At 36.3% G+C, this 14859-nt stretch overlaps 1 protein-coding gene across 1 annotated transcript in view; it reads right to left on the bottom strand.

Moving 5' to 3' along the window:
* Nucleotides 1-14859, bottom strand: part of ADAMTS20 (ADAM metallopeptidase with thrombospondin type 1 motif 20) — a 177939-nt gene that overhangs the window by 108559 nt on the left and 54521 nt on the right. Inside the window, exon 4 of the mRNA XM_028533415.2 lies at nucleotides 3031-3290. Within this exon, the coding sequence (XP_028389216.1) occupies nucleotides 3031-3290 (260 nt within the window). The remainder of the gene's footprint in view (nucleotides 1-3030; nucleotides 3291-14859) is intronic.

Below are 14859 nucleotides of genomic sequence, written 5' to 3'. Positions count from 1 at the left end.
GACTAGACATCACTAAGCTATTTTTACAACATGAGTATAACACTAAAAAGTAGATTAAATCCTACACATCATTTTTCTATCATTGTGCTCAGACATTTGTTAAATTGTTGAAAGCAAAGAAAAAGTTTAAGATAGCACAATTGTTTACTACATGCAGGATGGGTAAGGATAGATAACCTCTCTAAATTATAATCCATTAGTTCAACGCTGAAAGTATTCAGTAATTCTCTCCTTATATCCGGAGCTCAATACACAAAAACTTTTTCATCACTTTGAATTTTTCTATAAATAGCTCTCAATCATATTCCAAGTCTAAATAACATTTTCTTAGGGTTTTTCCCCCTAAATTACTGTGACTGAAAACATTACCAATATCCTGAGTGTGTTTGAATAAATGTAGTTAATGCTTTCTTATTAGGACAGAATATGTAAAACTTGAATTGGGCCCTTCCTCAACTACAAACATCTGGGGACACTTAGGTGGAGACAGCATTCCTCTTACCTCTTTACAGCAATTTTGGAAAAGACTCCACAAGTGGAGGTAAAACAAGCTGGACTACATTTTGCAATCTCTCTGTAGTGTGTGACCAGCTGTGCCAGTTAGACCACAATGGAGGGGTTTTCAAAGATATAAGACTTAACACTAAAACTGAGAAAGTCCCAGGAAAAACATGTCACTTTTTCTACAAGTTTACTTTCACCTTTAACTTGTTTGTATCTACAAATATCAGCTGTGATCAGTTTTTCACTGATAAAATAACCATCTATGTACAAAACCCTAAAGTCTGCTTTTTTTATATCCTTTTCTGAACATTATTTCAATGAAAAGAAAAAATAAAACACTAAATCCAGGGAAGTCAGAAGTCACCTGAAATTTGACCTCAGCGGAGGGAAAAAAACATATACAAACCCCAAACTACCTCAAAAGAGAGACATAGCTTCCTAAATTATTCCTGCTACCCCATCTATATTTGCAATGCTCTCCTCTTCCTCAACCCTGCTGCAGCAGCTATCTCCCAGTGAATGCACGCTTAACACAAATCAGATGTAATGGCTGCATCTACAAACATTACGTCTTTAGTTGTCATAGGTTCCCCTCCTAATGCAACTGAAACTAAGGAATGTGTGTGCACACTGGGCTGCTGCTTCAAGCAATCTCAGGAGCAGATTTAATACTGTCCACGAAGTCACAAGGTCTGCTTTTGCCCTCGATAAACTCTGGCTTTAAAACTCCCATGGACAACTTGAGTTACCTCAAGGTATGCTACAGTATCTTCTAAACAGTGATTATATTAATTGATGTTTAATGTAAAATAATACAGCTTTTTGAAAGATGGCATTGTCACTATCACTGCATGTAGCTATTCCAAAACTACCCTTGCATTCTTTGATTCCATCTAGTTGGTATGCCCAAAGCACTGATACCAGAGTTATATGTCATTTAATCTGCTTCAAAAGCTGTTGTGTTTACAAAATCTAATATTTTCTTCAGTATCACTATCCCCTCCTTAATTTTCTTAAAGCATATCATTTCCTTTAAACATTCAAATTGCAAAGTTTATCCCACAGTGTTCTATATAATTGATACCATTTCCTGCCTATCAATTCATCTTCCATGTCAGTGTTCTCATTAGAAGCCCTTCATAATGAGCATGCCACACCTACATCTAGGTAATTACACATCTAGATAATTATATATCTCGGTAAGTACTTCAGAATCAGAAGTAAAAATAAAGTGTCATCAGGATATATTTCTATGTATAGCTCTGTTGTCATTTTAAAAATTCAATTACATAAAACAAGTAGATGTCTATATTACACAAATCTCGGGAAAATTTTTGGATTATCTCTTTTTGTCTACTAGGGAATTACTTTAATTATCTAGTATTACTTTAATTACCTAGTCATCCATTTTTTTTTCTTTCAAGAACTATTTATTGAGTGCCCACTTTGTACCAGATACTGTGTTTAGGCAACACAGACCATGTATACTTAGCACTGATAAGAATTTAAGATAAAACATTGTATGTAAGAAAAATAACAGGGTCTTAGGATCTTTAAGTCACCAAGAATTTAATTGGGGATTTCTAAGGGAAATTTACAATAGCCTATAGATGTGTCCTGGACAACTCTATTCAACCAAGTAATCCTGAATTTCCTGTATGTGAATAAAGGTATTTTATTGGCATATTCAGTCATGAGATATGTTCCAATACCCTGAATCTGTATAAATATGTGACCATAGAATTCATCAACTAAACCAGGATACTTATGAGCATGAGAGGGGGGAGTGCTTTTAGTAATTACTCCAAATCAGCAGGCCCTAGATCTAAAAATATTCCAAACAGATGTATGTATGTGCGTATGAATGTATATATATGTGTGTGTATATATGACATAAAGTGATACCACTGATCCAGGCAGGGTGCTCCTCACTGGGATTAGAATTCTGCTCTGTGGATACCAGCACCACCACAGCACAACAGAGATACTATGATCAGAGAAGGGACTCATGATCTTACAACCCAAATTTGTTAAAGCAGCTCTATTAGTAATAGCCTAAGTTTCATCCCCCTAAATATACTTATAACTTCAAATATCATGCACTGATTTAAATATCATGCAAATATGATTTCTGACTTGACCAATGCATCAGTAGTAAAAATAATGTACTCTCCTCTCCATGCAAAAATAGGATGAAATATTTAAAACTCCAAGGGCAAAAGATCAATGCTACTAGGAACTTCCCTGTCACTAGGGGGCAGAAGCCATTCACGTGATGAAGTAAATCAAGCATTTTCTCTACGTGGCTTCAGAGATTTTTTAATGTTTCAAAAAGTTGTCCAACTAGCAGAACAGGATACTTGCTATACATCTAACTAAACTAAGTTTAATTAATGATTTTTTGTCTTAAACCTAGATATAATTTGTTTACATCTATAGGGTTTGGGAAAACTTTTTAAAAATCAAATGTGAGAAAAATATTGTGCCAAACATTTTAGGAAATATAAAGGACTTAAATTTACTTACGATTGATATCAGAGTTAGCACATAGTGCTGCAAATTCTGTCCATGATGATGAACCATTTTAGCATCAGCTGTCACCATAACTTCCACGTATCTCGGATATGATAAAAAACGTTTTTTCCTGGAATGTAATTGACTTCTTTCATTTTCCAGTGATATATTTTTTGAAGGGTGTCCTAAAACTATTTCCTTTTTTATATTAAGATCTTCATTCATGCTGCTGTAGTTATGAAATTGTAATGTGGTCTTCTTTATTTGACTTTCTGGGGAAAAAGAATATAGTGTGCAATTTTTAAATTATGTGACTAAAATATGACACAAAATAGAATAGTAAAAAATATTTAATATGGCACAGTAAAAGGATAAAAATTATTTTAAATTATGTTGTACAGCATTATGAGCAGTACTATTCATATTAAATACAATGTTCATATTTTCATAGATTACACTAACAAAATATAGCTAAGTCATATGTAAACAGCCATAACTATTCAAAAATAATTAACCACTAGATAGAAAGTAAAAATAAATCAAGGAGTTCCTATGTTCTTCTTTGTAGAAAAACTGGCCCCTCAATTTACCAATGCCATTTAATCTCACTACAGAGTAATCACACTTTGTAGGATGAAATGATAGAAGAAAACATACTTGTGTTATACAATATGTCAAGAGCACCAAAAATAACGGAAAATCACCCCATATAACTATAGGTAGCTTTTCAAACTTAGAAAATCAAGTGTTGACATAAATTTGTAATACTGAATTATATAAAATACCTGACTACTTAAGATGTTCACTTACATAAACACATTAAAATTATTAAATTATTGGAGATTATTACAGTAACCACTTTTAAGTCCTATGCAATTTCCAGAAACAATTTCTAATTTTTTTATGTTTTATGGTATTTTTTCCATTACCATTTAGTCCCCTTACACCCTTCTCCCTCCGCCCCACAATCACCACGCTGGTGTCCATGTCCATGAGCCCTTTTTCCTTTTTGCTCAGTCCCTCCAGCCCATGCCTCCCCATCTTAGCTGTCATCCTGCAATCTATGAGTTGTCTCCATTTTGCCTGTTAGTTCAGTTTGTTCATTAGATTCCACATATGATTAAATTCTTGTGTATTTATGCTAATGGAAAAATTCATAGGTAGAATGGGAGCTTGTCCTATTTCCCTTCTTTGATTTGTTCCTCCACTCTCCTCTCCTTTCTTATTTTTCTCTAATACTGCTTAGAGAAAAGCACTTAGTCTCTAGTAGTGTTTAGTCATCTTTAATTTCATTAGAAAAACAATTTTGTTAAACTGTATTGTAACAATGTCATATCAGCATGCATTTATAAAAAACAGAATTGGTGAATTTTTGTGTAACCATTTGAATATTTAAGATGAAAGAAAATAAGCAACATTTCCATGTATTATGCTTTATTATTTCAAGAAAGGTAAAACACAACCAAAATGCAAAATAAGATTTATGTAATATATGAAGGCACTTTGACTGATCAAATATGTCAAAAGTGGTTTGTGAAGTTTCTTGGTACTATTGTTATTTTGGCCAAATAATTCTTTGCTCTGGGGCTGTCTTAAGCATTGGAAGATGTTTATCAGCACCCCTGGCCTCCACCCACTAGAAGCCAATAATGGGAGATAGCCAATATATGCAAAATATCCAAATTGATAAAGTTATTGGTGAAAATGAAAAATGTATCTTATTTTATGGGAAAAAACTAAGCTGACTTTTTGGCCAACCCAATATTTTGAACAGAAAAATGAACCAAAATATTCAGGTAAGGGGAAATAAAATGTCCTGGATACTTTAATAAACCAAATAATGAATACCAAAGCAATCAATATTTAGTTATACTATAAGAATTAGACAAAAATGTAAGACTATTTTTACATAGAAATAATTTATTTCATTTTAAAGCAAAAATTCTATTGTATGAAAAAGTAAAAGTTCTTAAACTTTTTTTCCACAGATACCTTTTTCTAACACCATCCTGCCTTTTTCATTATTATTATTATTATTTTAATCCTCAACCAACATATCTTTATTGATTTTAGAGAGAGGAAGGGTGTGTGTGTGTGTGTGTGTGTGTGTGAGAGAGAGAGAGAGAGAGAGAGAGAGAGAGGGAGATATCGAGATCAATCGGTACGTGCCCTGATGTGGGGATGGAACCCACAACCTAGCTGTGTGCCCTGCCCAAAAATCGAACCCACGACTTTTTGGTAAACAGGCCTCCAACCAACTGATCCATACAGCCAGGATATTCTGCCATTTAATACTATGGTGCTCTTGGTTTTTAAATTTTTTCTCAGTGGGAGATTCTGGACTTACAGCACACTGAGTGTATAGTTGTAATACTTTGTTTTACCATTCTTTTCTCCTGGGGTGATTCAACCACTAAAATATCCATGACTAACTATTAGACCCTGGGAAAGATCCCAGCTATGCTTATGAATACAACTCTGAGCACTTTTAGGAAAAAAAGTAAATATTCATGCTTTAATTTATTCACACTCATGTCTTTCATTCATTCAAAATAAACATTTATTGAGTACCTTCTGTATGTTAGGAAACATTTAGAAATTGAGGCACGTAATAACACCTCATTAAGCTTATACTTATAAAAAATAAGTGAACACATATTGAAGGATACATTTCAGGTAACAAAGTGCTCAATAACAATTCAACCAAGAGACAAAATGACTGTACCTATCCAAAAGACTAAAATTTAAAAGATCTATAACACCAAGTATGGGTATAACCACATTGCAAAGTTCTCTGGCAATTTCTAAGTGGAGTCAGTTGTGTATCTTTTCCATGACCCTGTAATTCTACTCTTACATATGAAGGAAAACATACAAGTTTTCCATAAAAAGACTTGTGTAGGAATGTTTTACAGCATATAAGCCAATGGACTAGAATACAGAGTTTAGAAGTAAACCCTCTTGTACATGGTTAAATGATGTTCGCCACAGGTGCCAAGACAATGCAATGTGGAAAGAACAGTCTCTTCAACAAATGCTGTTGGAAAAACTGGATATCCATGTACAAAAGAATGAAATTGGACTCTTATTTTAAATCATTCATAAAAATCAACTCAAAATGGCTGAAAGACCTAAAAGTAAGACCCAAAACTCAAACTCCTAAAAGAAACAGAGGAAAGCTTCATGCCATTGGATTTGGCAATGATTTCTTGGATATGACACAAAAATGTCAGGAAGAAAAAAAAATAAACAAATGGGACTACATCAAAATTTTAAAAGTCTGTATAAAGGACACAGAGTGAAAAGGAGAATTACTGAATGAGAGAAAATATTTGCAATTATACATTGGGTAAGCAGTTAATACCCAGAACATAGTTAAAAAATAAATCTACAACAAAAACAACAAAACAACCTTATTAATAATGGGCAGATGATTTGAATAGACATTTCACACAAATAATATAGAAATGGCTAATAAGCATATGCAAAGATGCTTAACATCACCAATCAGAGAAATGCAAATCAAAACTATAATCAGATATCACTTCACTCCCATTAGGATGGCTACTTTAAAAAAATAAAACCCAGAAATGAGTGTTGGTGAAGATGTGGGAAAAGTAGTCCTTGCAATCTGTTGGTGGGACTATAAAATGGTGCAACCGCTACGAAAAACAATATAAAGGTATCTCAAAGGATTACAACTAGAACTGCTGTATGATCCAGGAACTCTATTTCTGAGTATGTATCCAAAAGAATTGAAAGCAGAGTCTTGGAGAAATATTTGTACACCCATGGTGACTGAATTATTCACAACAGCCCAAAGGTGGAAGCAGCCCAAATGTCTGATGGATAAATGGATAAATGAAATGTGATATATATGCAATGGATTGTTCAGCCTTAAAAAGGAGGAAATTCTGTTACACATTATACTAAGTAAAATAAGCCAGTCACAACATAAATCCTGTATGATTTCACTTATGAGGTATCTAAAATAGTAAAATTTAAAGTGGAGTTTTTGGTCACCAAAGCCTGTCAATATCACACTGTCTAAGAAATCTCTCATAGTCTGTTCTGCCTGGATACTAAGAAATCAACTATCTCCAGCTAACACAAGCAAGTAAAAGAGGAATACAAGTCAATTAAGGAAGCACTGGGGCTTGGAGGAGTCAGACTGACAGTAAGCTAGAATAGATGGCTATGTGCTAAAACAAAAGAAATAAATAAGAACTCCAAACTGGAATGAAAACATTGAAGAAGATAATGTAGCACAGGAAAAAAAAAAAAGTCTCTAGGACAAAAGAATATATAAATTTAAAATTTAAAGATTCAATTCTGTAGGAATTAATCAATGACTAAAATTAGGAAAAAATAACCAATATTAGGATCCAATGGAAATTAATAGGATATAAGCAACTTGATGCAAACAAATGTAGAAGTGTTTCCAAGAACATCTCTTAAAAAGTATAACAATCAAAACTGACTCATAAAGAATTATGAAGTCTAAATACCTATGTAACACTTTTAAAAAATGCATGCTAATCAATTATTCCTTAAAAAGTCCAACCTCAAAGTTCTTCACCAAATATACCACTAAACATTTAAAGAGCAGTACTCTTTCAAATACTCTTAAAAGAACTGAAAAAAAGGAAACAACCCCAAACTTGTTTCATGAGGTTTTTAGAAAATCTAACAGAGTATCTTTGTGATCTTGATTTAAAAAAAAGGGGGGGGTTCCTTAGGACATAAAAAGCAGTAATTATAGTCTATTCATTTGACTAAATTAAGACATTGAACTTATGTTCAACAACAAAAAGTTATTGGAGGAGAAATTATTTGCAATATATGTAAAAACAGCAAAGAATTTATATACAGATCATATAAGTAATTAAAAATGGATAAGAAAAAAGACAATAAAAATAAATAAGACTTGAATGCTTCACCAAAGATAAAACTTAAAAGCAATGTTAAAATAATGCAAAACATTACTGAGAACCAGAAAAGTGTAAATTAAAACAATAAAACATGATTATACACCTACTCAAATAGCTAAAATGAAAAATATTGACAAAAACAAGGCATGGTAAAATAACGTGGTAGACCTGAACTTCTCATGTACCGCTGGTAACGGTAAGAATTAGCACAACACTCTGAAAAATGTCGGCAGCGGAGGTGGTCACATAGGCCACATAGCTGAGTGCAAACGGGATACAGTTATTGTTTACTTTTAAAATGTTTACCGTAAGTGTGAATATGTAACTCAAAAATAAACAATACCAAAGAAAAACGGATGCCCACAGAACTTCCCATTTTAAGGGGAGGTATACGATTTTAAAGAAAGTCAGCAGTACTAAGAAAATAGGGGGAAAATAAACAACATTAGAGCATCATTAATATAAATAACATCTAGCACATATTGCTTACTGTAAGCAATGTTACATTTCTGCTAAATTTACTTGTGTTCAGTCACTGGTATAGCATGAGTACTACTGTTAATTCCATTTTATAGATGAGTAATCTATAACATAGAAATTACAGAATGCACAAATGATCATTAATGGAGCTGAAAAATAAATGGAATAAAACTGAATAGATCATTTATTATAATAAAAGTGAATGGTGTAATTTTCCCTAACAAAAAAACCCCCAAAGTTTTATAGAATTAGGGTGATAAAATCCAGCCATATATTAACAAATAAGTGCTGGGGTTCGAATGAACAAATCTGGGGTTCGAATCCTGGGATCTTGCTCCAGAGTCAGTGGTTTTAACAACTAAAAGGTTGATAATGAAGGTTGTTAAGAGGGAAAATGAAAGAATCATAATTTAACCACAAGTACAGTATAAACAATACACATCTCAAGAGTTTAATCTCTATAGCAAATGAAATAAGAAAATATTCTGTACAACTCTGTCTAAATTTAGAAGAAAACTAATTTCACACTTCAGCAGAGGGCAGTATGAATGTAGTCACTCTAAGTTTTATCACTTTACAAATTATTTTGAAATTTATTTTATACTTTTTATCAACAAATTACAACATATTTTATACAGTTTAAAAGCTAAAATAAAAAATAAATTTTTACAAAAATATATGGGTACAATGAACTACATAAGAAGAAAGTGAAAAGATAAATGAGAGATTTAGAATGATGGTCAACTCAGGCGACTGAGAGGCAGATGGACAAAATGAGAGGGTATATGGAAGCAGAATTATATGGCTGCATATCGCTTACTATTCAAGTAGCACTTCATATTGGTTCATATATTCATGATATGTAGAATATTATTAAGTTCTTAGCAAACAATAATATACAAAACTAAATGCTATGAAAACAGTATGACTGGTTCTGGCCAAGCGGAGGCCGGATACACTTTGGTAGATACACTTTGCCTTCTCACACAACCAAAAGAAGGATTACAAACAATTTAAAAACAAAAAAAAAACAACCAGAACTGCCAGAAAATCAAACTACATAGAAGTCTGACAGCCAAGAAGTTAAAGAAGACATTCATCCAGTCTGGTAGGAGGGCAGAAACCAGAAGCTGGGGCAGAGAGGATGCAACAAGGTGGTGGACGAGGCAGGTGAGGCAGCAGCTGGCAGACAGGATTTCCCACATACTCGAGCAGCTAACCTTGGAGGAACAACTGGGAAGTGAGACATACTGCCCATCCCAGGGTTTTAGCAGGAAACTAAAGCCACAAAACCACTGGCTGTAAAAATCTGTGAGGGTTGCAAAGGCAGGAGAAACTCCCAGTGTCACAGGAGAGTCCATTGGAGAGGCCCACTGGATCCGAGAATATACACAAGCCCACCCACCTACAAGTTATCATCAGAAAGGGCGCAATCCGCTTGTGGGAAGTGGGGGAAGTGACAGAAAGTGGGGCTAGAGCCAAGCAAGCAAGCAGCATTGTTACTTCTCTGACCCCTCCCCAACATACAGCACCAAAACACAATGATGTGGGTAGCCCCTTCCTGGGGAATACCTAAGGCTCTGCCACTTACAACAGAGGAGCACCAACACAAAGAAATATGGCCCAAATGAAAGAACAGATAAAAACTCTTGAAATGAACTGACAAGGAAAGAGCCAACCTATCAGATGCACTGTTCAAAACACTGGTAATCAGGGTGCTCACAGAAGTAATTGAGTTTGGTTGCAAATGAAGGAAGAAATGAAGGCTGTACAAAGTAAAATAAAGGAAAATATACAGGGAATCAACAGTGAAGGAAAGGAAACTGGGACTCAAATCACTGATTTGGAACAAAAGGAAGAAATAAACACTTGACCGGAACAGAATGAAGAAACAAGAATTCAAAAGTGAAGAAAGGCTGAGGAACCTCTGAGACTCCAATACTGGAATCATAGGGGTGCCAGAAAGATAAAAGGAACACCAAAAAGTTGAAAACTTATTTGAACAAATAATGAAGGAAAACTTCCCCAATCTGGCAAAGGAACTAGAAGTGCAAGTCCAGAGACACCCAAAGAAGTTGGACCCAAGAAGAAACACACCAAGACCCATCACAATTAAATTACCCAAGATTAAAGATAAGGAGAGAATCTTAAAAGCAGCAAGAGGAAAGGAGAGAGTTATGTACAAAGGAGTTCCCATAAGGCTATGAGCTGATTTCTCAAAAGAAACCTTACAGGCAAGAAGGGGCTGGAAAGAAATTTTCAGTCATGAAAGGCAAGGACCTCCATCCAAGATGACTCTATCCAGCAAAGCTATAATTTAGAATGGAAGGGCAGAAAAAGTGCTTCCCAAATAAAATCAAGTTAAAGGAGTTCATCATCACCAAGCCCTTATTGTATGAAAAGTTAAAGAAACTTATCTAAGAAAAAGAAGATGATCAAAAACTATGAACAGTAAAATGACACCAAAGTCAACTATCAACAACTGAACCTAAAAAACAACAAAGACTAAGCAAGCAACTAGAACAGGAACAGAATCAGAAATGGAGATCACATAGAGGGTTATCAGTGGGGAAGAGGAGGGGGAGAATGGGGGGAAAGGTACAGTGAATAAGAAGCATAATTGGTAGGCACAAAATAAATGGGGGGGGCAGGGGCAGGATTAAGAATAGTATAGGAGGACAGGAAGATGGCGGCTTTACTCTAGGCAGCGTTTTTCTCGGCTTCTGTGAAGAGGAGGGAAACTCTCGGATCAGTGGAGAAACAGAGCAAGTGGACTAGGTTACCAAATCACTTTTGAAAGCAGGACATCAAAAATTATTGTGATCACGGAAAAACCAGACGGTAAGGAGACTTCTTCAGGACAAAAGGGGCCCAGGGATCGGCACGGGGACTAGGGGTGTGCAGTCCCCAGGCCCGGTGCTTGGGGCTCCTGGGACAGGGGAGTTGCTGCTCCCTCCCCCGAATACGGGGGGTAAGCAACTCCAGGGGAGAACGTGTTGCTAGAAGGAACAGATTGGCCAGTTGGACTGGGAAAAAATCGCCCAAGGACTATGAACACCCGCCCAGAGACTTGGGAGAAGTGAGGGCCTCTAGCTGACAGGACCAAGGGCAGCCTGGAAGAGCGCCCACACCCCCAGCCCTGTGGGAGTGTAGATCAGTGGAGAGTACAGAGCCAGGCTGCACTCGGTCTGCGCCCCATAGGGAGGCCTGAATCATGCACCAGTATCCCAGGAGAGATGTGGTGCTTGGTGCGTTCCTACAGTAGTGGCTCAGAAATTTCCAGCCAGACCAACGTGGGAGCTGGGAAAGGCACCAACACCCGGTCGGAGTGCAGTTCAGCGGGGAACACGGAGCTGGAAAGGGCTCAGCTGGCACACCATCGGGAACACTGTCTCGAGCTCGTTGTGAACCCAGAAGGGGCACGGTGAGGCGCTTAGGGTGATCCTAGATCCCCAATTTCAAAAGTTTGGGGGAAGGGCATGCCCTTTTACGATTCCCAGGGAGGGTGCAGTGAATCCCAAAAAGTCGAGGGTGCCTCCTGAGATCATAGAGCTGGAATCCTGCAGGACCCGGGAGTCTGGAAGAACGTGGAAGTGAGATCCAGAGAGCCAGTGTGCTCAGGAGTGCCTAGGGTACAGCAAGTCTGTATTCTGACAGACTTGCTGAGATTTGGGCTGGGAGAGAGAGAAGCATTTCAAAGGTCCCTCAGCCAGCTGAAGCCAGCAAGATCAGAAAAACTGGTCTGGCCAGTTAGAAACCAACAAGAGGTTTTTTTTGTTTGTTTTGTTTTGTTTGTTTGTTTTTTCTTTTCTTTCTTTTCTTTTTCTCTTTTTGTTTTGTTTGGTTTCATTTGGTTTGGTTTTTGTGGCTGTTGTTAGTTGATTGATTTTATCTCGTGTTTTATGTGACATTTTATTTTTCAATTCTTATTTTTATTTCACAATCCCTTATGTTTCTCTTCCATTCATCCTAATATTATTCTTTCCACTCCAAATTTATCTCTCCTATACTACATCTTCTGCTTTTCTTTCCTTTTTTTTTATCTTGCTAAAAGAAGTTAGCAAGATATCTCAGTTACAAGGTGTTGATAAGTTACTATCCTTCATCTGTGTTCCATTAATACACCTCTCAAGGTTCTATACTCTTTATTCTTGTTATCCAGACCTCATCAATTCTGCCACAAGACTGTCACTTTACTATTACTGTTAGTAAGACCTAGTCTATACAATTGTAAATACTTCTCAATACCCCTACCTGATCTCAGCCCACTTTGCAATTTTCTGAACCATACTATTGTGGGGGTTGTCTCTATTCTTTTACACACTACTCCTATATACTAATCTTTAATCCAACCCTACCTTAGAATCTGACCTCCCACAGCCTCACAGCTTTCTAGATCCAACTAACAATCCTCTCATCCCCAATAAGAATCTTACCTTCTTTCCACCCTTTCTAAAATGTGGATAGTGGGATGGAGGATCACGGTTAACACTATAAGGAGCCACAGGATAACCCATCTCTTCTCTACTGGCTGCTAATGTAAATATAGTATACTGTCTTGCTGTCTTAGACCATTTTGCCTTATTCCTCCAACTGATCACAAAAAAAGAGTAGGGGGAAGCTGTGAACACCAGGATACACAAAGGAGATTGCACCACTGAATCCCACAAATATTCTACCACAGAAGTTCACACCATAATTACAGGGAATCAGAACAGATCAAATTAACAAACAAGAAGAAAAAAGAAGAAACACACAAACAATGAGAAAACAAAGAAACAACCCCCAACTAAAGGGAAACGAGGAAGCCTCAGGAAAAATGCTAAATGAAATAGAGGCAACTCAACTATCAGACAGTGAGTTCAAAACAATGATTACCAGGAAATTCAATGAACTCACAATGAGCTTTCAGAAATTAGAGGGAAACTACATCAATCTCACTGCAAACTATATAAACATGAAAAAGGAAATAGAAACTCTCAACAAAGGTCAAGAGGAAATGAAGAATACAATTTCTGAACTGAAGAACACAGTAGAAGGAATGAAAAGCAGGATCGATGAAGCAGAAGATCGGACTAGCGAGCTGGAGGACAAAGTAGAAAACAACATCCAGATAGAGCAAGAAAAGGAAAAGAGGCTCAGAAAGAATGAAGAGGGATTAAGAGAAATGCAAGACAATATGAAACGTAATAATGTCCGTATAATAGGGATACCAGAAGGAGAAGAAGAAGAGCAAAGGATCAAAAACCTAGTTGAACAAGTAATGAAGGAGAACTTCCCTAATCTGATGAGAGAAAAAGTCACACAAACCCAGGAAACACAGAGTCCCAATCAAGAGGAACCCAAAGAGGCCCACCTCAAGACACATCATAATTAAAATGGCAAAATTTCAAGACAAAGAGAGAATCTTAAAGGCAGCAAGGGAGAAAAGGGAAGTAACATACAAGGGAGCCCCAATAAGGCTAACAGCTGACTTCTCAATGGAAACACTTCAAGCCAGAAGAGAATGGCAAGAAATACTCCAGGTAATGAGAACCAGAGGCCAACCAAGGCTGCTATATCCAGCAAGGCTCTCGATCAAGACAGAAGGCCAAATAAGAAGCGTCCCAGACAAAAGAAGTCTAAAAGAATATGCCTCGACCAAACCAGCTCTGCAAGAGATCCTAAAGGGACTGCTTTAAGGAAAGGAAGGAAAAGAGAGAGAGAGGAACACACGTACATAAAAGACAATGAATAAGTACCTATCAATAATAACCTTAAACGTAAATGGGTTAAATGCTCCAATCAAAAGACACAGAATAGCTGAATGGATAAGAAAAAATGACCCACATATCTACTGTCTACAAGAGACCCACCTCAGGATAAAAGACCTACACAGGCTGAAAGTGAAGGGCTGGAAACAAATCTTCCAAGCAAATGGACAGGAAAAAAAAAGCCGGGGTAGCAATACTCATATCAGACAAAATAGACTTCCAAAAAAAGTCCATAAAGAGAGACCCAGAAGGTCACTTCATAATACTCAAGGGAAGAATCCATCAAGAAGACATAAATATTGTAAATATATATGCACCCAACATAGGAGCACCCAAATACATAAAGAAAATCTTAGAGAACTTCAAGAAAGATATAGACAGCAACACAATTATAGTGGAAGATTTTAACACCCCACTATCAAAAATGAACAGATCTTCTAAACAAAATATGAACAAAGATATTGTGGCATTGAACAATACCCTTGAGGAAATGGACTTTACTGATATATACAGAGCCCTCCATCCAAAAGAAGCTAAATATACATTCTTTTCAAATGTACACGGAACATTCTCAAAGATAGACCACATGATAGGACACAAAGCAAGCCTCAAGAATTTCAAGAAAATTGAAGTCATACCAAGCATTTTCTCAGACCACAAGGGACTGAAGCTAGAAA

The sequence above is a fragment of the Phyllostomus discolor genome, chromosome 2 (assembly GCF_004126475.2).
Source record: "Phyllostomus discolor isolate MPI-MPIP mPhyDis1 chromosome 2, mPhyDis1.pri.v3, whole genome shotgun sequence".
NCBI classification, from domain to species: Eukaryota; Metazoa; Chordata; class Mammalia; order Chiroptera; family Phyllostomidae; genus Phyllostomus; species Phyllostomus discolor.
The sequence above is the reverse complement of the archived record's forward strand: the minus strand, read 5'-3'. Positions and strand labels throughout refer to the sequence as shown.